General features: G+C 38.9%; 1 protein-coding gene across 2 annotated transcripts in view; it reads left to right on the forward strand.

Moving 5' to 3' along the window:
• The window catches only part of LOC134541884 (lysine-specific histone demethylase 1A-like), a 686,470-nt gene that overhangs the window by 228,945 nt on the left and 429,782 nt on the right, over nt 1-27,743 (forward strand). The window contains exon 12 of one of the 2 annotated variants that reach the window (XM_063385604.1): nt 17,711-22,778. The exons of the other annotated variant lie outside the window; for it this stretch is intronic. Within the exon in view, the coding sequence (XP_063241674.1) occupies nt 17,711-17,721 (11 nt within the window). The 3' untranslated portion in view covers nt 17,722-22,778. Of the gene's footprint in view, nt 1-17,710; nt 22,779-27,743 lie in introns of those variants that run through there. 2 annotated transcript variants of the gene reach the window in all.

The raw sequence follows: 27,743 nt of genomic DNA on the forward strand, positions 1-27,743 counted from the left end.
GTACGGCGCGTTTAACCTTCGACAAATCACCTTAGTTTTGTTACATATCTGTGCACTTGGGGCCTTTTGAGACCCCAACTTAAAATGTGGGTAAATGTATATAAGTTGCACATATCTTGTAATGTTACAAATTACCATGTATTTATTATCTATTTTAATGTTACACTACCCAGTGTTCTAATTACACGTTACAACAACATTTTAGGGCACATGGGGTCTTTTAGGACCCCAATAATATTTGAGATTTTATATATGTAATACGCCATGTAGTGATTTACATATTTGTACTCATAATATTTTACGACATTTTAGATGTTTCACTTTGGAAGAATGTGGACAACCACAGAAAGTTTTAATGATTTTTACATTTTTAGTCATATTTCTCAATCATTTGAAATGTCCCTGTCAAAATAACATATTTATGTCATTATAACACACAATGTTGTTGTTCTTGAAAATGTATGCTCACATAATTATATAGTATGTCTAATTTGCAGACATACAAAACGATTTTTATATTCACAATATAATTTTCAATCACTCTCTGCAGCGCAGCTAGAACACTTGACAAAGTTTTCACTATGCGAGCTGCATACATTGTATCCACAGGAGTTGCACACAGATTTAATTTTTTTATCTTTGGTTCTTGGACACAAGTGACATCGTTTTCTCTTGTTACTTGTAGGAATATATTCACTTGATGTTTGCTTTTTGTAGCCAAGTGCAAGAAGGCCACTTTTCACACCCTTCTGAATGCATTTACCATTCTGCAGCCTTTTTTCTATGTATGGATGAACAAGCTGGCGTCCCAGTTGTAACAAAAAATGACGCCTTTTGTGTTTTACATTTCCAAAATCTTCAGGGTTATAAAATACCCAAACGATAAGTGATGCAATACCAGCAACATCCAGGAGATTATAAAATAACAAAAGTGGCCAGCGCCTTGTGTTACGTTTGCAACTATAAGTAGCCACCATTTTGTCCAGTGTATCTACACCTCCTTTCTTTGAATTGTAGTGCATTATTATCTCCGGCTTCTGTTCAGTTCCTTGTACAGTTGTGGAATGGTGCATTGACGAAATAAGTATAACTGAACTGGATTTTTTAGGCACATATGACACCATAGTTAGATTACCAGCAAAACCAAATACAGATGAATGGATTTCTCTACATTTATGAGGCAACATTTCCTTAGGAATTTCCACCTTATTTTTACGCAGTGTCCCCACGAATGTTGTGTTCTCTTTCAATAACTGTTGAACCAAAGGAATACTAGTAAAAAAATTGTCAGCAACAATGTTTCGTCCTTTGTTTTTCCATTTTCTGACTAGTTCATTGACAACCCTAGAGCCTTGGTTTTGGTCTCTCGTACCGTGTGTGGGCTTGCCCAGATATATTTGGCCATTTAGCGGAAAAGATGTATCAGAGTCACATAACCACCAAATTTTGATGCCATATTTTGCTGGTTTGCTCTTCATGTACTGACGGAAAGGACATTTTCCTCTAAACCCAACTAACTGTTCATCAACTGTCATGTCAAAACCAGGTACATATGACTCTGACAGTTTCTGTACAAATGTATCCCATATTTCACGCAAAGCTGCAAGTTTATCTTCCTGTTGGCGTGCCACACGTGTTGCCTTATTATCAAAACGAATCATCTTTGTTATCTCTTTGAATCTTTTCAAGGGCATAGTAGCTCGGAATATTGGCCTGCCATGTTCCTCATTCCATAGCTCACTGAGCTCTTCTCTGTTAGCACGATACACACCAGCACACAACAATAGTCCAATGTAAGCCTCAATTTCCATTTCGTTTGTATCTTTCCATATTTTATGTTCAGTGTTCGCATCTGATATATTACAATCATTCATAACTCGTTCCGCTTCTCTATTAGTTTCCCTTACAATAGTACTGACCATTTCTGGTGTCACAAATGTCCCAAATGCTTCTTTTACTGAACCCGGGCGATTACACTTCACTCCAGGTTTATCACGAACTATATTGTGCTTCAACGTTTGCCTTTGTGTTGGTGGATCCCTAAACCATTTCATTCCATTTTTAGCTATGTAATACTGGCCAGACAAGTTACTTTCTATTTCCGAGTCATCATCTGATATTTGTAAAGCATCATCTTGATAATCTTCATCTTCAAGTGCATCACTTTCATTTTCAGTTGTTGGATTACTGTCACTTGAACTTGAAATATTTTCACTGTCACTTATCTCTTGCAACATCTTTAGTAATATACTTCTTCCTTCTTCACTGGAGTGGCGTTTGCCTTCAATTCTGAAATAAACAAAAACATTTACCCTTATTTTCAAGGTGAGCGGATGCCCACTGTAGATAGTTACTGTGAACAAAATACAGTATCTTAGTTTTTGCAAGGAAGGAATAAGTGGCATTGTATAATATACCAAAACAAGTTTCTTGTATTTATTACTAATACTCGAATGCAGGGATGGACATTTTTATTGGTCTGTTTATTGCTATTTTTATGCTGTACAATATAAGTGTAATATATATATATATATATATATATATATATAATATAAAATAATTTATTTATATTTTGAATTTTTCCTAGAAACAGCATTGGCGTTATAAAAGAACAACAAATTTATGGGCATGGAATTGGAAATATGGACATTGAGGAACTTCAACTATTTTCTGGAATGATAGTTGCAAAAACCACTATAATGCACACGACCGAGAGCAAACACACAACCTCCAGAGTTTGCATCAGATATTGTAAATAGTGAAGTGTTTGAACGTTATTATTGTAAAAAAATTACTGAACACAATGTAGCTAGAGAATACGATTTTTTATGAACTTCCCATGCCTGTGAAAATTAGTAGGCTATAATAAACAAAAAAGGTATGAAATGTTTCAAACCGTAGAACATCAAAAACGATCCACCGCCCGAGAAAAGCAAATGGCACTTGAAAAAAACATTGTAGAGTGTAAATGGACGCTTTCTCTATGAGTCAAAACAAGCTCACTTTGTTACATCTGCTTTGAACTTTTATAGGGCACGACGACAAAGATGCCCAAAGCGAACACATCCTATTGATAAAATGTATTGAAAGCACTAGTAAACTTTTGCTCGTAAAATAAAAAATATATAAGCAGCCTAGGCCATCATTTTGAATGATAAAATGCGCACTAAAATTGTACTGCTACTTACATAATTTCTTCATCCATATTTTATGTTTTTCTATATTCTTCTTTTACGATTCATGTTTCGTGGAATATATTGTTCCTAAAGAATATGCAATTTTATAATCACGTCTCCACAACTTGTAAAATATAACGCTAAATAATGATAGTTCAAAACTAGTAACACAATCACTCCACGCAACAAAACTCATGGGTACAAATACAACTGCCGAGCAGTTGCGATAGCTGATGCGCCAAGAGGATACCATTAGCGCTATCTGTTTACTCATTTAGGAACTGCCAGTAGAGTTATTTCTAGCTCCGTTGTCTCAAGCAATAATATAAAGATAAATTTTTTGAAAATTAATTTTATACATTAGATATAAGTTATCTTTGAGTGGGGGTACAAAAGACCCCAAGTGCACTGTGAAAGAGACTTAAAGTTAAAATATTTATTACACAGATATTTTGAAACCAAACATTTCCAGAATTTGAACAAAGCACCTAAAACGCATTTTAAAGAAATGTCCTAAAATAACATAAGTCACAGGCTAAACATATGAATGCTACGAAGTGAAACATTTTCGTGGGGTCCAGAAAGACCCCACGTGATGTGTCGAAGGTTAAAGGGTGCGGGAAGGTCTAAGAAGGGGGGGGGGGGGAGGGGGGTTGATAAATGTCGCGTCGGGGTGTCTCAGTTGAATCAAGCGATATTACTCTTGCTGAGCGCGGCGCTGGTCCTCTGGGGAGCCGTGACTAATGGCGAACGACGTGACGCCCGACGCCCGGATAACGCGGAGTGTACACGCGGGTCGGGTACGCCAGCCGCCGCCGCCGCCTCTATCTCCGACGAAGCATCTCTTCGGCCGCTCCCAGCTTTAGCGTCGGGCGCTGTCGTAATTACCGGCGCGCCGCGGCCGGTAAATCACGCGTTAATTGGCGTGCGCCGCGACATGAACAAATACGCGCCGGGACCCGCCGCGACCTGGCGGGGGTCGCCGGGCGCGCCATCCGCGGCTCCTCGGGGTCACTGGGTGTGTGTTCTCTCGAGTCGCCGCGGGCAGTTATAGTTTTGCACAGTTTAACCCAATATAGTTGACTCACCTCCCGGATCTGATCCCTGGTGAGGGCCAGCTCTTGTAATTCTTGAATATTGTGTAGCTTTAATCTACTGGGTTTTCATTCGGGTGGCTGAGAGGGGTGCATCTATGTTTCAGTTCTTTGTTATTAGCTTGATCCTTTGGCTTAAATATTTTTTCATACTTGGATTTAATTTCGTCTAAATATGTTTTCTTTCGTCTTTCTCTGTCCTTGACCTTTCTTTTCTCTGTTCAGATCTCGTGCACATACGTTTATGGCGACGGGGCCTCCATTATGGCAGTGAGTGGCATGGAAAAGTATAATCTGTATATTTACGCATTTACTGTTTAGGCTTTACTTACATTTTTCTTAAAGTAAATTTGAATATATTAACTTATTGCTGTTTAACTACTTATTATTCTAGTAGCCCATAAACAAATTATTTTCAAACCATTTTCTCATCCAGTTCTTAAAAGGTAGAAGTAGCGGAATGGGTTAGCTCATGTCATGGAGATAAATCTCAAAGGAAATAGTTGTATGAGTTAAAATCTCTCCTTATATATATATATATTTTTTTTTTCCAAGATTAAGTAGATTGCAGTGATGTTCAAACAAATAACGACTTTTAAAAATTTTGAAGGGCCTAGATTATTTGTGTTAAGCTCGTCTTTCCTAGCCGTATCAGCATACTCAGAAATTGTTTAGTGATATTATTTGGTTACCGACTTGTTCATATGTTTGAGACATAGTGGGATGTTGCAGCAGAACCCACGACCCTCGCCATATGTTCTTGACGGTCAATGAGGTGTCAAGTGATGACACTCGCCAGAATCTTAACAGCCACGCCCTGTACCTCAAAGGTGACTTTGGTACATGTCACTCTGAATCTACTGTTACACCAGCGATGATCATTCTTCGGAACAGTGCGCCTCTTCTTGGCTCGATTCAGCGATCACATTGTCCCAGTTCTTGGCAGGCGAAGCATCGCGGGTGACCTGTTATTCTTAACTGTGGACCCTGAGCACAGCTCAGCAGCTTCTTCAGTGCCCTCATGATACCTGCCTCGTTACTGGACGTCCAGTCTCCCCGCCCTGTTCCTTATATTCCTTGAAGCACCGCGCACTTATTATATTTATGGAGTCTGAACCAGAGCATCTCAGCTCTTCTTATGGCGGACAAAACAAAAAGTTGGCTTTACTTAAGTACCGGCGACCTACTTGATCTAGTTACCAAGGTGGAATCATTAGTTTATGTACCAAACTAACACGTATCTTGCTCATTGTACTGTCGACGTATCTTTCAAATTCCTTTTTTTTCTGTTTAGTTACAGTGGCGTCTCGTCAGGGCAAGCAAGGCAAGCAGTGCTTGCCCAGGCAGTTTCCAGACATTGTATTTTTTAAATAAATATTTTATTCAGAATAGTATTTTACTTTGGCTCGTGCAGTTAGGTGTATGTATTTTTTACACTATCTTCTTGGGACCCAATACTGTGCGCTGTGCGCTATAAAAAAAGAACTCGTTGACACAAAAACATGCTGTTTTAGAAGCGTTGCTAGGTTTAGAAGCGCTGGTAGGATCGCTTTCAGCAGGAAGGCTGCCGCAGTAGTTTCCTTTCGGAAGAGGGGTGGCATGGTACAAAGGTTCAGGGAGGGGATTGGCTGGAAAAATACGCGGTAGAAGCTACGATTTTTTTTTTCTAACCTAACTAAAACTAAGTGTATTTTGGAGGGGTCCGGGTTAGGGAGGGACCTAGGTGCGTCTCAGGCCGAAGCCTATACGCCTAGTCATGCTGGGATTAGCCATGCAGGGAGAGGGTCGCATGCATCATGTGCTAGGAGGGGATTGGCCAGCCATGGCAGCGATTGGCGCCATGACTAACTCCCCTCACTCTTAAATCTAGACTATAACTAGAGATAGGGTGGGCCCAGGTAAAACCTGCATAGACACAGGGAAAACCCTGGGCACATTCATGCGGGATGCAAATTGGCATGCATTACGTGTAGGAATTTACAGGAGACAGAGGATGGTCTGGATGAAGAGTTGGACAGAGTAGAAAAGAGTCTACCATGCGGGGGTTGGGCACTTGGACTCATGGTCCGCTTTACTAATTTTCCAGTACTGGATTTAGTGACCAGGGACGCAAGCGCCCCTGGTGGTGAGTGGTTGCACTGACCACTCACTCCGCCGCCAGTCAGCACCTAAAAAACTAAGAAACTAAGACAGAAAACAGATAAATGACTTACAAACTAGGCATTTCGTTACGAAATATGCAAACACCCAACTCATGGATGGACGTGCAGTGCTTAAGATAAAACTACAATAATAACTATAAATATTATTTTTTTATTTTTTTTATTTTAATTTTTTTTGTTTTTTAAATTATTAATTTCGAAATATATATTTTTTATGACTATTACTTAGTATCTAGGACTTATTACTAATTTACAAATCTCTAATATCTACTACTATACTACTAGTTAAATATAGAGGAACTGTCGGTGTATAAAGTTACAGGTGAATTAAGTCAAGACCTATTCGCATTTTGGTATTTGTTGCAAGCTTGCAATTCAAAATCCCATGTCTTTCAGAAACACAACCGGCACTGGAGGTGAAGCCTGCCAAGCGGGCCATGCCCATCGGACATAGGGCGTCAGCCCTAACAGCACAGGCAGTGAACTCCCGGGAGCCGAACCTACACCTGCGTGCTTCGGACCATTTTGAATTAGCTAATTATTTCATTAATGTCTATAATTTAAGTTTCAACTCGCGGGAGACTAATTGGCCGATCGCTCAGCCAGCCACAGCACACTACGGAGGTCTGTGAGCCAAGATTGAATTTGGCATTTTATATTTTCCATGCAACTCTGGATCTTGTTCGCCCAGTGATGAAATATATGGGTTTCTGCTTATGGCACATTTATCATAGAATTTTTGCGCAGTTCGGAAATAATAATGTTTTAAAAGTTCGAGTTCGAGCTCTCTGTGCATAGCCCTTACGGGGCAATACACAGGCGCATCTGTCGCAATACGAATACTCTTATTCTGAATTCTCTGCAGCTTGATTAAGTGAGATTCCGCTGCTGTTGCCCACACCGGCGCTGCATACGTGATTATTGGTTTTATTAGTGCGTTATAAATTATTATTCCGTTTTTAACAGAGCTACCTAAACGTCTGCTCATGACGGGGTAGAGGGCCATGAGCCTAGTGAAAGCTGTTTTTCTTTTCGCCTCTATGTGATCGCGCCATAGTAGTTTCCTATCCATGTGCACGCCTAAATATTTAACAACATTTTTGTGGGGAATTTGCTCATTGAAAAGTGTTAGTCGTGGTCTATCTTCGAGTGGCGGGAGATGTTTACGCGTAAAAACTATAGCTTCTGATTTAGTAGGGTTTACCTTAATTCGCCATTTTGTGCACCACTGTTCTATTGAATTTAACGCGGTTTGCAATCTGTCTGCTGCGAGTTCTAGAATACTAGATCTGCTGAACAACACCGTATCGTCCGCGTAGCAGCCAAACTGAACTGATCGGTGTGCGGGCTTAGGCATATCATGGATATAAATATTGAATAAAACCGGCCCCAAAATGCTGCCTTGTGGGACTCCTGCTTTAAATATTTTTAAATCGGACTGTGCTCCTTCTGTCGTGACTCTAAACGATCGATTTTCTAAATACGAGGCCAGTAATTTAATATAACAATCGGGGAAGCCAGTTTTATATAATTTATAAATTAAGCCTTCATGAAGTACTCTATCAAAGGCTTTTTCTATGTCCAAAAACGCTGCGAGATTATAGCTATTCTGATTGAACGCAGTTATTATATGTTCTGTCAAACGGACCAGTTGATGCGTCGTTGAATGTGCGCTGCGGAAACCAAATTGTTCGTCCGGCAGTACGTTATTTTCTTTAATGTGAGCATTTAGTCGCTGCAGAATTATGCATTCGGCTACTTTTGACAATGTACTCAGCAGACTAATGGGCCTATAATTTTGGGGCAGTGTCTTATCTTTTCCGGATTTATGAAAAACTATCACATTCGCTTCTTTCCACTGCAATGGAAAATACTGTAGTTTAAGTATTCCATTTATTAATTGAGCTAGGTATTCCAAAATTTCGTCGGGCAGTTTCTTAAGGACTACTGCCTGAATGCCATCGTTTCCCGGTGCCTTACGTGGTTTCATACGCCTGATAGCCTGTTTAACTTCCTGAGATTGAGTTAAGTAAGGTTTTGAAGTTAAAGGCTGATTAAGTTTAATTGTAAGGTCTCTGTATATTCCGGCATTAAATTGCGGGTCACAGGGTTCGATATTAGGTTGAAAGGCTAATTCAAGGGTATTCGCGAAGGCTTGTGCCTTGTCTGTCGGTGTAAAAGCGAACCCAGTGCGAGTTTGTAGCGGAGGTATTTTATCTATCTTATGAAGGAATCGCTTTGTCATACTCCAGGTGCTACCATCTTGCATCTGTAGCTGAGAGACTTTCGTCTCCCATTGGCTGCTCCTCCATAGAGTTATTTCATCGGAAATTATTTTCTGTAATTCATTAATTCTCGCTTTAATGTCGCGCTGCCTACGTCGAGTATATTCGCGCCTTAATCTATTTTTCTGAGAAATTAAATCCCTAATATACACCGACAGTACATCTTGCTTAAATCTAACCACCTTTTCTGGGATGCACGAGTTAATTGCAGTTTGAATTTTAACTGTAAGTTCAGTGACTGCTGATTCGATGTTATCTTTCGTTTCGAAGTTGGCAGCATCGGCTGCAGGCAAATTATCGACTAAATACGTCTGAAAGCCTCTCCAGTCGGCTTTCTTGTAGTCTTTAATTTTTCTCGGAGGACTGATGTCAGTGTCCACGTCATCGAATAGTATATGTACTGGAAAGTGGTCAGACGACATTTCGTGAAAAACTCTGAGTTCGAATCCCGTTTGAACTCTCTTATTTAATGCAATATCTAAAATATCGGGGTTGTGCCTTAGTACTCCGCTATCATGAGTGGGCTCTGAGGGAGCATGTACTTGATAATTTTTGTTAGACTTGTGTCTTTGCAGCAGTAGGCCATTGGCTGTATTGCTCCGACAGTTCCAGTCTTTATGCTTGGCATTAATATCGCCGACTGCTAGAAATGTGGGAGCTGAGCCATATAAGATGTCCAGCTCGTTTTCAGTTAGTGACCTCCCCGGTGGTGCATACATCGAAATAAGCACTATTTGTTGTTTATTGACTTTAAAAGTAATTGCAACAGCTTCTAATTTATTAAATTCAGGTAAATGAAATTCACTATGTTGTATACTTCTGTGGATTAGTAGGGCAACCCCTCCACTTCTGGTATCGCGGTCGCGCCTATAAATAGTGTAATTTAAGATAGTAAGACGATCTGTTGGAATTAAGTGTGTTTCGTTTATCGCCGCGATTCTAATATTATGTTTAATTAAATGATCGGTAAATTCGATTATTTTATTTCTAATTCCTCGTGCATTCCAGTAAAGGATGGTACTTAATCTACTGTCTACGGGGGTAGTATTAATGGCAGAACCTAAATTAAGGGTGTGCGGCATTAAAGCTGGCCGCTAATGCTGTCACGAAGCCCGTGGTGGCTTTTATTTTGTCCTCTATTGACTTGGACGGATTACACCAAATAGCCATTAAAATGCACATTGGTTCCAGGACGTGTGCAAGGTTAGGGTCCTGTGCAATGGCATCCGATTGGCCTACGAGCTTCAGAAATTCACTCGCGCCCATCACTGGATTCTCCGAGGGTTTTAGCTGCGGTGAAGCAGTTGGCAATTCTGTTGGTGAGTCAGTCTGCACCGGGCTGGCTTGTTTCCCAGGCGCGACTTTCTTGGAATCACTTGGGGGAGGGGTGGAGTTGGGTGGCGCCTTAGTACCTGGCTGATCCGTCACCTGACCTTGCACCCGGCCTTTACCGTTTTTGTGCCCCGAATGGTGTTTCTTCGGGGGCCTCTGGGGCAGGGGCTGGCCTCTAGGCCTGGGTGGGTTTGCCAAGACAGGATACTCCAGTTCATGCCTATCGCTCAACACTGAATATTGATTAGGGCTCTGCCATTGTGGGGGGGGGGGGGGCGGGGTAGCTCGGGGCTCGCCACGGCTGCCTTGGTGGCTGGGGGCAGTAGCCTGAGGGGCCGGCTTGTTGTGGGGGCGGGCGGACTTGAGCTGCGGCAGCTGCTCGCTTGTTTTCACGCACTGCGCGTTTGGACTGCAGCTCTCTGTCTTTCCGCTCCTGTTGCGGGAGGTGACGCCAGTTCTCCCTCTTGTAGGCCATGCAGCCTCTGTAATTGGCGCAATGCGGGCCTTCACATCGCGCGCACTTTGCCTTCGTCCTGTCACCTCCCTGGGGGCAAACCTCGGTTTTGTGCCCTTGGCTGCACCATCGGCACACAGGGGAGGCTCTGCAGCCTTTTGCGGGGTGGCCAAACCTCTGACAGTTGCCACATTGGAGGGGGCCTTTAGGGTGTCGATAGTCCTCAACACGAATGCTGAGGCCTCCGAATGACTTCAGGTCGTAAATCCTTTCTGGATTTACGGCCTTCGGGAGCTCTACGACTAACTTATTTATAGGCTGCCTGGTCTGCCTGTTGTACAGAAACCAGAAGTTCTGCACTGGAAGCCCCATTGCGGTGAACTCGGCCTGAATGAATTGTTTGTCGGTGCTGCTATGCACTCGACAAAACACAAACTTGTTCGGGATCTCGTCCCGTTGCAGCAGCACAGAGTGTTGCACTCCGGCCTGCTCCAGTGCACGCACTGCCCTGTGGTACTCCTCCACAGTGGCAGTGTGAATCATGAGCTGGTCATGGCCGCGACTGACGCACGACCAGCGCTCCTGCAGTGCTGCATCCAGCACTGTTTTAATGGCCGGGTAGCTGTGGCCAGAATCCACGAATACATACAGGGGTTTCACCTGCATTTTCTTTGCCTGAGGGTTAGGGTTTGGCGGGGCAGGGCTCGAACCTGCGGACGTGTTGGCGGCCGTTTGACTGGCCGAGTTGTTTGCCCTTCTGACGGGCTGCTTGCGAAGTCGCTCGGCCTGCTGCCTGGCGATCGCGGGGTTCGTCAGTGGGAGGCGCAGTCTTTCGTCCTTTCCTCCCGTTTTTTGTTTTTTTTGAGACGACTGTAGTGAAGCCGTCGTCGCTCGGCAGGGGCACATCGATGCACTCCTGCATCACCTGCTCGTCGCTTAACTGATCAGTCATGTCGCTAGTTACACCCTACAACGTACTAACACCCACTGACCACGCACCCGGTATTAAGCCGGGTTGTGGCTAGGCTGTAGGGTTAGCTACAACCCGGGTTGTTTTGCACGCTTACACTTCTTAGAAAAACCTGGGAATACCACCTGGCCTGTGCGCGAGTAAACAGGCTGTTCCTGGAATCTCGCAGCTCCGCTTGACGCGTCCGTCCTCGGCCAAGGCTCGAAGCGAACTCCAGAAGCTACGAAGGTAACGCTTTCTTGCCGAACTGGAGCGAACATGGCCGAAGCAGACGGTGGAATTTTTCCGCCGACTGCTTCGGCTATGTCCGGTACAGTTCGGCACGGCAGGTGGCGATGTCGCGTTTCAGCAAATATTGTAATAGGATAATATGGGAAACAGACAAAAGAAATGCGAGACATGTTTTTCAGCGAACCTGGCGGCGTGGACTGAACCTACGCTTTGGAAACGGCGGTAAAAGGCATTGAAGTGTGTTTGGTGTGATAAGATTATGGTTCTATTTGCGAATAAATGAACTCATTATTATGTGAACAGTAATTCAGAATGGCCGGAAATATTTGTGCGGTGTTTGGCTGCAAAAATTACAACGTATATATAGTTAAGACACTTACTATAGTTTCATGCAGATATATATATTTATTTCAGAATAATGCACTTTTACAAATAATTTAGACTTGTGTATACATTTATAATATTTTTCAACTGTGAAATTGTTTTTGTTATGTTTTCTATTGATATAGTAAATGATGTTAACAAGTCATTTTGTATTTTTACATTGACTATCTTCATATGGATAATTTTAATAATAAATATATATCTGCTTGGAGAGCGATCAATGCCGAGATAAAAAATATAAAACATAAAAATAAAGATACACCTATATCAGTTCAATGCTTTGCAAATGTTTGTGAAAATGCTAGGCCCCAATGATCATGGTGTTGATTTGGATAATGTTTTACAACTGTTAAGTCACAAACAAAAAAATGATACATCAATTTTTAAATGTATTGAAATAACAGTAAGTGATGTAAACAATGTTTTCTTTAGTTTAAGTAATTCTCGTTCTGAGGATTATTATGGTTCTAATTAAATTATTAGGCAATTGCATGATGTATGACTAGTTCCTGTCACTTTCTTAATTAATTGGTTGTTTCAGGAAGGAGATTATCCAAGTTGTTTAAAGATATCTTTAAATTCTATAGGATGGAACATGGAATTAATGTTATTATCTTCTTATTTAAATGGATGCAAATTTTCAAAATAAAAGATAAAACATTAGGCATATTGGGCCTTAAAAAGATAGAGTACCACAAGGATTAGTCCTTGGACCATTGTTTTTTTAATCTTCTTTAATGACTTACCTGATTATGTACAAAATGGGAAATGTATTTTATATGTTGTTTACACTACCTTTATAAATAATGATAAATATCCAGATTTTTTTACATCTCACAATTTTACAAGCTTCTGATAAGTGTCATTACTGAGTTAAGATAAATAAGTTAGTTGTTAAACATGATAAAACAATATATTTTTTTCTTTAAAAACTTAACAATTAAATACTGTAAATTTTTTTGGTATTTATCTTGAGAGTAATTTAAATTTGAATTCTTACACAAATGTCCTAACAAACGTCTTTCGAAGGTAACCTATTTACTAAGAAAATTAAAATATTGTACAAATCAACAACTAGTAATTAATTCCTACTACGCTTCATTTCATACTCATCTCCTTTATGGAATTAGAGTATGGAGTAATTCAGCTGGAGCGTATGGCTTTTTCTATGGCAGTAAAAAGTAATCAAAAGTATGGTAGGAATTTCTGACAGAATGATGTAGAGAGCATTTCATAAATCTTAAGATACTCATGTCGTTACCTTGTATTTTTATTTTACATTGTTTATTGTTTATTAAAAGTAATTTAGCGACATATCTTAAGAAAAAGTGTGCATGATCACAATACTAGAAATAAGAGATTTAATTTATGTTAATTGCTGACTATTATCCAAGACTCAAATGAATTTAAATAACATAGGTGTAAAATTGTTGTAACAGGTTACAGTTAAGTATCTTTTAATAAGTTAAGATGATCTTTCGTACAGTGGTTTAAAACTTATGCATGGTATTCATTGGAAGAATGTAACAATTTAAATTTTAGTGACCTTATGTTTTTCTAAGTTATAATAATGTAATATTTTATTTGTATATATAAATGTTTCATGTACTTATATTGTAATGTGTTGGCAATTTCTATTATACTTAACGAGTTTAATGACATTAAAGTTTATGTTTATGTTGCAACCTTAAGATGAAGTATCCAATTCATATAGTGGTTGAATGATTGAAGCTAGAAATGTGTCGAATTACATAAAATTGAAGCCAGCCAAGAAGAATGCTAATACATACATCTGAAATGTGTTGATTCTTTATATCATTGTGAAGAAAATTTTTTAATTTTGTGTCACACCTGCCGGTAAAATTGTTTGGTTGCTGTAGGTACGTCGAATTTTAAGTTACAGCTAAAAAAAAATTGTAAGAATTAAATTTTTAAACTATCAAGTGTATTCTGTAATATTTCTAGAAGCAGATATTACAAATATTATGAATAATGCACTTAAAGGGTTATGTTATGTAGTTACTTCTGCATTTTGAAAGTATGTAATTATGAAAATAAGGTTTGGTATAATTCTGTTATATTGAAATGTGTTTCATTAAAGTACAACAACTGTATTTCAATTTTTGATATGCAATTTGATGTCCTGTGTATTCATCCTGTAAAACCAATCTTAAAAAATATCTGATAACAAGAGATTATGCCCTAATATATCTTGATGACTAGTAATCCACAATTGAAAAAAAAAAATTTATAGCACAAATAAATATATAAAATTTGTGTGTGGAGGTTGTATTTTTATTTCTACAATCCCAACTTGCATGCTATTAGTGTTCCTATGGATATGAAGTTCTACATAAATGCTGACTAACCTCGCCCTCTTTAGCATGTTCAACTAGTTTGAATCAAGTTAATTGTTGCATGAAAACACAGTATTTCTCGTATTGAAAATGTTATTTATTATAAATAAATTAATTTTGTTCCATATTGTAACTGGAATGCACATTTCATATATACCAGTGGAAGTAAGTAAATTAAAAAAATTTCAGTACAGCTATTACATATGAGTGTCTGCATAACTAATATTGAAGGAATTCCCAAAATATTAAATGGAAGAAACCTGATATAACATGACATACATATTTATATACTAGACAAAGTCTAGTATTTACATGTCCACCAAGAATTTATTTCCTGTATATCAACTTTACTATATTATGTAGTGTGTGTAAATAGAAATACTTCCAACGGAGATGCACTGGTTGAGTGATAACACTCGCTTCCCAAGGTGACTGGGAATTGATTCCCAGCACAGATATTTAACTAATTGGAAACATGGTGGACGTTTGCATTGCCTGGGGGTTTTACCGGGGCACTCCCATTTTATTCACCATTCTTCAGGCTGGTGGTAACAACAGGTTTATCATTTGGGTACTTACACCTTGTCTCTTGCATGAAAACTAATATCGATTTACATTTTCATTTCCTAACATGAAAAGTACTGCCGTAAAATTAATATATGCTTATAATTAGGTATAAAATTTTGTAATTATTGTAAAGTGAGCCATTTCCCTTGTATACTGGCAAGCTATGCAGAGATCACCTTCAAATTAACTGAACTCAACCTAACCTAACAATATTAAAAACAGCAGTTCCAGAATCACACTGCTTTGATGGAGAATAAAACTTATCCGCTGCAGCATCCATAGTGAACAAAAATGTGGCATGCCTTAGACTACTCTGGAATTAAGAAGGTTCTTGCTAATATACTACTGGTAGTAATTTATCTATTGCTAGACCATTTTTAATGTTAATAATAACAATGTGTTAACACTTGCAGCTAGGTTTTGTCATAATTACACTTATCCTATACCTTAAGTCTGTTTTGTTAAATAGGGTGTCAACATTTTTTGCCAATGACTATTGATGCTCAAAAGTCACTTCATATTTAACTATACAATTATGTAAACAAAACTATAATAGTTATCAAAACTAATATTCTTTATTAATGTCTAGATCTTTCTTAAACAAACATGCAATGCTACACTTATAACCCCAGCCCAAAAAACATAACCTAACTCGGTGGTGACAGCATAAGAACTTTTAATGATTTTAGTTTCTATGCACTTCTATAGCCTCCCGCTGTCTCCTTCTAATAATTCTCCCAATTTCAATATCACACTATCATAAAGTCTTCTAAACCTAATAAATAAATATATATATGTTTTCGGTTTAATTAAGGATTTTTATTTAAAATGCAGTCACATTTTCAGGTGAGAAGTTAATTTCATACATACAATTTACTTCCGTTACTAAAACTAGTTCTTGTTTCCTTAAAAATAAAACAGCTGGAAAACCAATTAGATACTACCTACTACTTGTTCAGTTATTTTGATAGATTATATTTTGCACATAATTACATATCTATCTTTGACACATACCTTTAAATAAAGCCTGAGAACAGTTCTGTATGAATAATAGCCTTTAAATTTGTTTGAATTTCTACACTTAATTGTGTAAACATGTTGCCTTTAATATGCACGTAAAATTGAATTACGCGGGGCTTTCTTCAGTCCACGCCGCTAGAATGCGCTGCAGTCTAGTGTCTCGCGCTTCGCCAATGCTAATTGGCCTGAGTTTCCCATATTATCCTATTACAATATTTGGTTTCAGTCGGCGGTCGTCTCTCGGGGCGCGCGCATCTCTCCCGCGGGCTGTTGGCTGGCAGTGCGTGGGGGATTTGTGGGCGTACGATGATACTACACTCCCACTTAGTATATAAGTAATGTAGAGTAGGTATTTTACTATCAGAATAATGTAAGTCAATAATTATTTTTCAAAAATAATGTATTTAAAAAAAATGTCAATTTTTCTACCTGTGGAATAGTCAATGTTCAGTTAAGAAAACTACTTAAATAGCACCATTTTGTACCTTGAAATCCATATTTTCCCGGCGGAGGGCCCCCAGACCCCCCCCCCCCCCCCAGCCTCATCATGTTTTGGTGTGAACGGAGTTATTGCTTCCCCTCATGTAAACCTCACGCCTCGCCACTGAGAGTATAGTTTGTCGCGCCTTACTTAATCAGTGTAATCTCCGGTAATCTTTCATGCCAGAGTGAAACCTTTTAACTTGCTTGTTTTTTATTTGTTTTAGTAAAAATGAAGTCTTTATTTAGATGTTGGTTTAAATCAAGAAGAATATTTAGAAATGTAATTCTTGAAAATATTCATTATAATATTAAGTACAAAAATAATATCACTATAAACAATATCTGAGCATGCTGATAAAGCTAGGAAAGACATGCTTAAAACTAACAGTCTAGGCATTTTAAAATAATTTTAAGTCTTTATTTGTTTGAACAACAATGCACTCTATTTATTTTTAAAATAATCGTACATAGAGATTTGAACTCATAAAACTATTTCCTTCAGATAAAACTCAATGACAACTCATTCCACCATTTCTACCTTACAATAACTGGACGAGAAATTTTTGTTATAATTTGTATATAATAGTATAATAGGTATTTAAACAGCAACTACGTAAATGCATTTAAATTTACTTACAATAATATCATAAGTACCTAAACAGCGAATGCGTGAATATCATATTATACGTAACGGTTGCCACACTTTTCCAAGTCTCCATGCTTGAAAGCGAGTTGCCGATAGTGAAGTCAGGTTCCGACAATATAGTAGCAGCCGGGCTCTCTCGATCGGTAGCCACAGAGAATCGAGACGTCACACGTAACTAAGAATACCAAAAACGTGAAATCGTCATTTACGATTGTAAACTCCTGTCCGAGTAACTTAAAATACACCCAGGTAGCCATAACTATAACTAGCGGAGCATGCTGAAACAATTGAGAGTATTTTGGTTCTTTTATCATTTTTTAAATTTTATTTTAATTTTCAATTATTTGGAATTATACTGTTAATTTACTAGTAACTGTACTAAGACAAAACTGCGAATGTCACCATAACAGACATCGAAAATAATTGGTTGGGCTGTTGGCTTAATTGATGTTGACTTGACGTTAAGTTCTCTGACACCTGTATAGCTGTTGTTAACCCTTTTTTACATTAAGGTTGACAAATTTAAAATTATAGTTTCTTTTGTTGCAGGTAAGAAATAGTGTTCAGCATGCCTCATCCCGTTGGTATGTAACTTTATTTATTTATTTTCACTTTTTTCTTTGCAATGGTATTTTATAAAAATTATTGTTCTCTACCATTTAAAAAGAATAACTTTGTTGTTAACCTGCTAAAACAAATTAAAGTGGATCATAATTAATACTTCTTCCACCTTGAAATAAATGGTACTGTTTTATTTTGTAACTAAAATATTATGTTTAACTACCTGGTACACGAACAGCTTATATGATCCCAAAAATCACATTTTCGCTGCTATAAGAAGATCTTAGTAGGAAAACACAAAAAAAATAGCTACTTCAGTTATATAAAACCATCCACCAGATTCTGCCTTAGATGTAACTGTCACTCCATCAAGATGCTACAAATCACAAACCGCCACCAGGGTCCCATCACCTGTGCCATCCTCTGATAAGTTCTATCTACATCATCATCATCTAGTATATTCAAGATGCCTTGGTTCTCAGAAGTAATTTTCTCGCCACCGAACCAAGAAAAGCCGAAACAGAAAAAGTCTTGAAGAAAATTACACAGAAACTAAGGAAGATGGATTGGATTCTGTGTGCTCGGCATGGGCGTAGATCCCGGGAAGGGGAGGGGGGAAATGTCAGTGTTTAATGTAGTAGATTGTTGTCAAGCAGTTGTTTATATTAATGGCATTTCTCTCTTTTTTTTGTGGTTATAATGAAACATTCTTGCCTAGTGTTTAGCTAAAATTTTACATAATAGTTATTAAAATATTTTTAAAGGTGTTTGGATTGAAAGTGAGTGAGAAAACCATTGGCGATTCCCCGTTTTAATTTACCAACGTATTTGTTAGTTTCGGCCAACTATCCAGAACATGGGCACGCGTATTCATTGCTCACGTGGAACTCGAACCTGGGACCACTTTGCGTGACGACTGTCGTTCTCTTCCACCCAATACGGCAACACGTGATCGCGTTCTCCCCTTTCGCTGCCTGCCGCGGAACCCCGAGTGTCTTCTGTTCCGTGGCTCCACCTCCCCCCTCCCCGACTTCTCCTTCTTGTTTTACGGCGGTCGTGGCTCGTCAGACCTTTGCGCCGTGCATACATTTGCGGTGACCTCTCATGCGGCGCACGTCCACTCCCTCGCCTCACTCGCCTTGTTTATGGTCGTTATGTTGCAAGACACGAGTGGTTTGCAAAGTCAGCGAAAATAAACCAACATCCTCTTTGGTTTCGTACTGATGGCTGTGCTGGAGGGAATTTGACTCCTCCGTAGACTCTAAAAGTTTATTGGGTAAGATTTCCAAGCATGTAATGGAATGGAATTGTATGGAGGATTTACCGTACAAATATGTTATACCTTCTACATTTGTTCAGGAAAATGTCAAATGCAAAGGAAACTTAGAAACAGAGACCCACTTCGATTGGCAAAACAAACCAGCCACTCAGAAGGCTCTTATTTGTCCACAGCTGCAGCCGATCAGGGAAAACACTCCCCTTTCAGGCGAGAGTATTTAAAGGCAAGAGAATTTCCTTAACTCAGTAGGTAAAGGCTACCTTGAAGACGGTGACTGCAAGGACGACCGAAACGGTTGTGAAATCTTCAACTGCGAACCCAGAAGCCAAGCAACTTCAGACAATGGCCGCGAAAAACTTGCGATCCTTATTAATGTAGCTATAACTTACATTATATGTTTAGTAATGCAGCCAAAACTTTTGTTACAGTGTACGTGCGCTGTGGTTAGCACGTGAGATTCGTAACTTAATGCTGAAGGGAATGGTTCCCAGCGTGTAAGGGTTTCCAGCGGGGAACGTTACAAGCGGACGTGTCCGCCGTCAGCGTGGACGCGCGCGCTAAGCCTCAACTCCCGTGGTCGCGGTAGTCGTGAATCGAGTTTACGAGCACTGCGTCGGGATGTGAGAGGTGCTAAGCGCATTATGTTCCTTGACATATCGTCGCCTTTGAGCCTTCCTGTGCTCAATTCTGTGACTTGAGATTTAAGGGGGTCTTTGTTTCTGCGAATATCGTAGGGCGTATTCAGGACACAATGTGTATTTGCGTGAAAAATCTTTTAAAATTATGAAAATAGCATGGAGGAACCATTAATTTATTACAGGGTGGCGACCAACCGGGAAAACCGGGAAAAGTCAGGGAATTTTGCCAGCAGGGAAAAGTCATGGAAAAGTCAGGAAATTTTGCAAATAGTCAGGGAAAAAATTAAATCTTGTCTAAAGTTCCTGCTGCAGCATTTTACAGCTTAATATTATTCATAGTCTTTGTTAATTGTATGTATCGAATTATTAACTGAATTTCTGAATACTATAATTTATACGAAGTTTGACATTTTAATGAAGCCATTTTTGATGACGCGGGTCCATGAAAAACACTTTGCTGTGTTTGCGTTGCTGATAACAACTGGCTGGCGCGCGCGCGCAAGCATTGTATTGCCACCATAGTAATGGTACGTGTACCAAATTATTCTATGCTTACTAGTTTTATAACTCATAGTACACCGATATGACAGAGATAGTTTTATTTTTGTTTCTCGTATTATTGGCAACTGTGGTACAAGTACACGAACGTTTTGGGATGAAAACGTGTGTTTTTTTTTGTTCCCAGTCGTGTAGTGCTTCTCTACGTTTTATTTTTCAGATGTACTATTTATTTTATTTTGCTGTCCTCTTTGTGTAAACGTTTTGATTAGTGGTGTGTACAGGTTTTCAGTATTATTTAGTAAACTAGTCGGGCTTTGTTCTGAAGATAAAAAGGAGAGAATAGAAGTAGAAGACAAAGATGAAGAAAAAAAAACATGTGCGCGGGATCAGATATGAACGTGTGGGCTTGGGAAGAATATTGCCGTTGCTGAAAGCTAAGAGTAAAGGTGAATAATGAGTTAAAGTGTTTATTTGGTTATATTAAAATTTTTAGCCCTTTACTTTTATGGAGTAAACCATTTTTTAAATGAATTCCAATACAGGATAAGAAAAGTGAAAGGTAAATATTAAGAGTAGCTAATCATTAGACTTGCGCATAATAGTTCGCGACCGGGAGCGCTCCTTTAATGCTGGAATCACAATGCCACGACGACCCGACACGACAGGCCCGACAAGTTCAATAGCCAATGAAATACAAGCTCGCCGTTGCATCAGCCCGACAAAATACGCACCCCGACGGCCCGCAAGGAATAGATTCTATTCCTAATTTCGTCGTGTCGGGCTGCCCGACAGAAAAGAAAACGGCAACGGAAAAAACAGTACAGAACTAAATTTCAAAAATATTTACCTACTTGGTAAATCTTTTTGCTGAAAAGTGAAATTTCGTTTTACGTGTGGGTGAATTGAAAAATTTGTAGCTTGCCTTAAGGCCTTTTCACAATACCGCGATGCGACACGATCTGGCGACGCGATGTAGCGAAGGCAGCGACGTAAATATATGTCGCCAGCTAGTGCACTTCATAATAGCGCGACGCGATCGCCATGCAGCTGGCGAAAAAAACCGAACCAGCCTGCACTCTGCTGGGGATATTTTACAACATGGTTGTAATCAAAAGTTTTTGGCGGTAATATTCAGATTGTTGTTATTATATTTGTACACTGACTGACTGGTAGAAGCATTTAATTATGGATAGGAATCGCGAAGCCCATAATATATTTCTAACCAAGCATTATTTTTCTCCGTCTGATAACAATATTTGTTACTAGAAACATCGTACATACACGGCTTTTTCTGAACTTCATCAATCAGACGCTCTTCAAAACTCATTTAAATTGAACAAAATCCACGTGTTGTTTAGTAACATTACTTAGATGCATCAATACATCGTTTCTTAACTCTTGTTTTCAGTTCTTCTTTACCACAATCTTGTTTCTGATTGGCTGTTATTTCTGACGTCATTAGCGACATCGCCGAAGCGACGAAACAGCCTCGTCGCCAAGTGAGCTGTCGCCCATCGCGGGCGATGTAGTTGTGATTGGCTGGTTTGGTATGACGTCACGTCACATCGCGTCGCGGTATTGTGAAAAGAGCTTTAGTCTGTTTGTATAAACATAAACAGTTATAATCGTGTTTATGGTTAAAGACGTTAGTTTAGAATCCATCTTTTAACATTTCGTTTCTTTTTAATTCTTCGCACAGCTAACATCAGGAGTATTTTTCTTCCCCTCACTGACATATCTTTATCTTGTTTCCTTGTAACTATAATAAACTACTCTTTGTTTTACGAATCAACTTAACCTTACTTCGTATCGCAAACGACTAAATGTTTTTTTGCACTTCAACTGTCAATAATAAATAAAAGAGCCTACTTTGTTTTTAGCGCATTCTATAATGCATTTTAATTGAAGTATTTAGCTTGGCACGATTTGCCGAAGGCCAAATTGAAAATCGTCGGGTTATTTTTGTCGTGGTATTGTGACCCTACGCTTTTAAATCTGTCGTGCTGAGATGCTGCATGACAGTTTGTCGGGCCTGTCGTGTCGGACCCGTCGGGGCATTGTAATTCCAGCTTTAGTTCGCAGCTCCTTGGCGAACTAGGTCGCTCTTTTAGTTCGTCCGCTCCCATCTCGAATTCAAAGAAGACAGGTCACAGATAGTTCGTTCGCTTTGCTACCGCTACTGCAGGCGATCTTCTTTGTATGTTATAGTAGTTATTTTTTATAATGATCAGTGTTGTGAACGCTTAGATTATTATCCTTTTTTAGGTTATTATACATCAAATGAGTAAATAAAACAATAATTTTTACATAATTGGGTAAAATGGCGTATATAACAGTTCTGTTTTTAATCTTCACTTAACATACACTATAATCGAAATTTTTTTTAAGTGTTAAAAATATTCAACAAAAAATGTGTTATTATTTACAGGCAACAAAATTACGTACATTATTAAGAAAAAAGACCCATTACTCTTCTAATTTTTTACCTTACAATTAGACATAGAAAAACTAATCAAAACTCTTAAGTAAGATTGTTTGCTAATATTGCTTAAGAATGTGTATGTTCATTAGGACCTATATATAATTCACTAAATATTAGCCATTTCATCATCACTTAACATACACTATAATCGAAAAATTTTAATTTCTTAAAGCTATTATAGTCTTATTTTGGTTTGACATATATTCGTGTATGTTATCTGATAAGTTAATTAAAATGCAAAAATAAGAAGGTTTTACGCTTAAAAAAAAACTTGATGAAATTGTTAGGCATGGTCAGGGAATAAAAATAATTGTCCTGGAAAAGTCGGGGAATTTATTCTTTACAGTTTGGTAGCCACCCTGTATTAGCTCGTTAAGCTTGTTTTAACTGCATCTACTGAAGGGACCCGTCTAGCCAGGAGTAGGTATATTTGTGTTAGTGATGCGGGTTGATAAGTGCGACGCTCGCTGGGGCTTATAGCGCGGTATCGCCTCTACACGCAAGGTTCTGAACTGGCACATAGTCTTATCGTCGTGCATAGGACAACTATAGAATTTGAATGGTACAATAACATTTTATGGTGGACCAATGATGATAAAGGTAAAACGCTAGTCCCTTGTGTGCTTTCAAGAATATCAACCAGATGTTTTAGGTATGCCTAAATATTATTCTGCGTAGCCGCGTTTTAGCTATCCACGCTCTCCTCAAAATACAGTTTAATAACTAAACACAGAAACAGAACTACTCATCCGCCCTCAACGTATTCTTAAAAGTTTTTTTTAAACTGACCCTACTCAGAAATCTCGAGCAGTTTTTAAGTCGCGTGGTTTTTCTGAATCTCTGCACATTAAATGTGTGCCCAGGTAGTCGGGTTTTATTTAAGCTATCAATGGGTGACGAAGGAACTTCTAGTGTCGCAGCGTCTGAAAATATTTGTGCATTTACCGTTAAAGGCTTCTCGTAGCATTTGTATCTGGTCATGGGGCGATTATTTGTTTCCAACCCTTTGCCTGACTATGAGCACCAATTCTTTGTCCACATCAATCTAGGATCTCTTGGCATTTTAAGAATTCCAGGGTTAATAACTGTGCGACGTATCTTTTAACTTTGCTCATACATTTCCTTGCAAGACGGTGCTGTCGCTGCGAAGTAGGATATCTTCACGTCTTGCATTTTGCTTGTGATTTTCAGGACTGTTGTGTAGCGTTGTTCCTTGTTTTTGAGTGTAATTAAGTCAGGAATATTCGTATCTAAGGTCTATTAACTTACGTTCCATGATCATGTACTTATAAATATTATTTTCCGTGTTCATAAAAGATTGCGTCCAGCATGGTAACATTTGGATGGTTAACGGTAAATAGTCGGTAGATCGTAAAATACTTTGTCGAGGATTTCTCGTCGGAGTGATGTATCGCTTATTTTTTTGTTGCTATTGACTGTCTTTTTAGTCTCATACTGGCCTGTTTGCCTAGTTGTGCCTGTAAGCTCATCACTGCAGTGATGTAGAACTGAAGATGAATTACAAGATAGGTTTATGAACTATGAATTATGACAGTGAAATCCGTAAAATACTGACTGCTTGGAAATTGCTGTGCATAAATTTAATGGGTGACAGGGAATGCTGAAACTAGTATTTAAAAAAAAAAAAGCGTCTTACGTCCGTAAACGCAACGCTGCAAAGTTACAGGTGCGAACAGAGGTCCATAAATTTGAATTTTGCTAGTCTTCATCAGTCTACAAATGCATTTGGCCCCACCCTATAGCATATACAGTATTAGTTTTATATTTCATCAACTTATCTCCTTCTCGCGTAATTTGTGGTGTCATGGATCGTTATGAATCCGTGCAGAATACTTAAGAGGATAGGAAGATCGCAACGTGCATGAATGACAAGAATATAAAGCAATAATAGAACCTTAACGACTACACAGAATTATATGGGATTGGTTTTGTCAGCTAGATATTTTCATTACGGATACCTTAATGTACAGAAATAATTATTACAGCGTATAAAAAAATTGCATACTGTTTTTCATAAAATGTTCTTCAAAACAAAAAATAAACAAATATGAAAAACATTTGGCTGTAAAATTATTAAAATCGCATAAGAAAAACCTATATGGTAACCAAATCTTAGAACGAAATATATTTAAATGATTTTCGTTTACAGTTGCGTAATATAATGTTTAAATAAGTTAAAATTGGCTTTAAATTGTAATGTATTTATAGTTTCTAAGATTTGGTTTTTAAAGAGGTTTTTCTTATGTGATTCTAAAAATTTAATAACCAAATGTTTTCTTTCTTTTTTTTTGTTTCAAGGCTTTATTTGATGAAAAAGCGTTGGCATGTTTTAAAAATGTACACTGTATTTATTTATATTTCTGTACATTGAGGTCTCCATAGTGAAAATATCTAGCCGAAAAAAAAAACAACCCCATCGAATTCTGTTCAGATTCTATTATTATTTTTACAGTCTCGTACACGGATGACGAACCAGTGACATGCGTGCCAGTGGTGGCATGTCACTAAATAATTCGTCACGAAAATAACACAGGCCAACAAAAAAATTTATTTTGAAAACTTTTTTGACTTTAGTAGGTAAGCTGATCTTTATAGATTTTTTTTGTGCTGAATCCAAATATAGCTTTGATTTTTTTTGTATCACCCATAGTTTTCGAGCAATCAGCTATTTTTTTTTTTATTATTTTGTAGCCTCTCGTGTTAAACACACGAGGGGAACAAGGAGTAGGAAGGAAACAGAGTGTGGCGAAAACTGAATACATTTATTACTGATCATACAAGAAATTATTCATTACAACATTAATGACGAAAACGTAAACAGTTGAAATTTGCGGCGTGGCTCTGATTCGAAAGTCTGCGAACAGAAACGTTTAACAATTATGAGACACGTGAATACAGCTTAACAAATCAACTTTACAATTGCCCGTGCTCTCATACTTGGCACGCCGCTTGCTGCTGGGTACACCGTCAAAATAAAAGCTAAGTTACAACGTACATAAATTCCCAGACTGTAAAAGAAAATAACTCGCGACTTATTGAGTATTATTGATCTCTGTCAATGAACAAGTTACCAAACATCAGTAACTAAAATAACACTATTTATACACTAGATGACTAATACATATAGCATGTATTTACGTAGGTACGCAGACCTCTAATAATTACTCCAACACCTCGTCGACTCTTGTCGAGACGTATTTCTGCGGGCAAGTCGATGCATGGATTACCAGTGACTATCTGCGCAAACTATCTTAGCGCGATAAATGCTCGTCGGTGTGGGCACTGGGATTATTCTTCGGGTGTCACTGCCGGGTTTCGCACCTAAGTGTTGTATGTCCAGTCAGTTGTCAAGTCTTTCATCGAGGCTCACAAGCTCACACCGCCGTCTCCAAGCCTTGCCTCCGTCATCACTGCCCCTCTTCTCACTCTAAGTTTTCTACCCACTCGGTCTATAAGTGTCTACGACGAAACAGTACTTTACCAAGTGGTAGCTTCTTCCAACGGGCAGCGTGACGGCAGGCCGGCGAGACGTGTTGACGGTGTAGCTTCCTTCTGCAGGCAAGACCAGCAGGGCCTCCGGCTGGCGTCGCTGATGGTCGCGACGAGTCTCCTCCTTGAGCGCAATATGGGCCCCCTTTTATACTCTGCGAACTGCGAGTATCAAACATGGCAGATTGTTCTCGGTCGGGGCAACCGGAACCGGCGCCTTCGGCGATGTCCGGTTGGCAGCCCGCCAAAACGAGCTTCCCCGAGGGCTCCCGAGCGGCTCCGAACGACATGCGCGCAGCGCGCGAACACTTGGCTTGTGCTGGTTGCATCGGCGCGCGGTTAGGCGCCGCGCGACATATTTTGATGTGCGTGTGCGGAGCACACGCAACAATTTATTATATAGTATAAATCCTCTATATGGGAAAATTAATGGAACACTATGTTTCATCATAAGCATGGTTTGTATTTACAGTAAGCTACTTACAACAGTGATATAATGTGCTAATACAGGTTTCACTTGTCAGTGGTTTATACTTTCTTTCTCTTTTTTCTTTGAAGCTTCTTGTGTAGCTTTTTCTGCGATGAGTTGCTTGCTGAACTTCTCGGTGAAGTGACCAGCAGTAGTCCCCCATCATGTTGGTGTTCCAGCAGCCCTGGTAGCGTTTTTCCATCACTTTAATGTCCTGGTGAAAACACTCACCTTGCTCTTCATTAACATCTCCCAAATTCTCCGGGAAGTAATCTAGGTGACTGTTTAAAAAGTGAACTTTCAGGCTCATCAAACATCCTACATTTTTAAACTTGTTTAACATCTTAGCTACAATAGAAACATATTCTGGGTGTTTTTCATTTCCCAAGAACTCTTTAACAACTTGCTTGAATGATAACCATGCTTCTTTCTCATTTAAGGTCATTGTGGATTCAAAGTTAACGTCAAACATCATTTTTCTAATGTCAGGTCCGACGAAGACGCTTTCTTTTAGTTTAGCTTCTGAAAGGTGTGGAAACTGTTAGCAGAGATACTTGAAACATGGTCCATATTTAGGCAAAGTCTTGACAAACTGTTTGATGAGGCCTAACTTTATATATAGAGGTGGTAGGAGTACATTTTGTGGATCTACTAGGATTTTGCGCAGAATGTTCTTCTCGCCAGGTTTTAAAGACTCCCTCACAGGCCAGTTCTTTCTGCACCATTGTTGATCCCTTGCTCTACTGTCCCATTCACACAAGAAACAAGGAAATTTGGTAAAACCACCTTGCTGACCAAGAAGCATACATATTATTTTTAAATCGCCACATATCCTCCAACCATGAGCAGAATAGCCTATTTTATTTAACACTCTATCTAGGTTTTCATAGCTTTCTTTCATATGAACAGAATGACCAACAGATATCTAGATGCATACATGTTACCATTGTGCAATAAAACAGCCTTTAAACTAGTTTTGGATGAATCAATAAACAGCCTCCAGTCTTCCTTTTTGTATTCAAGACCAAATTCACCGATCACGCCGGGAATGTCTGAGCAGTATACTAAGTCACCTTCCTGTTCAAAATACTTGGAAAATTGCTGCTCCCTCTTCCTATGCACATTAATGCTGGTTCCAACCG

The sequence above is a fragment of the Bacillus rossius genome, assembly GCF_032445375.1.
Source record: "Bacillus rossius redtenbacheri isolate Brsri chromosome 4 unlocalized genomic scaffold, Brsri_v3 Brsri_v3_scf4_2, whole genome shotgun sequence".
Taxonomy (NCBI): Eukaryota; Metazoa; Arthropoda; class Insecta; order Phasmatodea; family Bacillidae; genus Bacillus; species Bacillus rossius.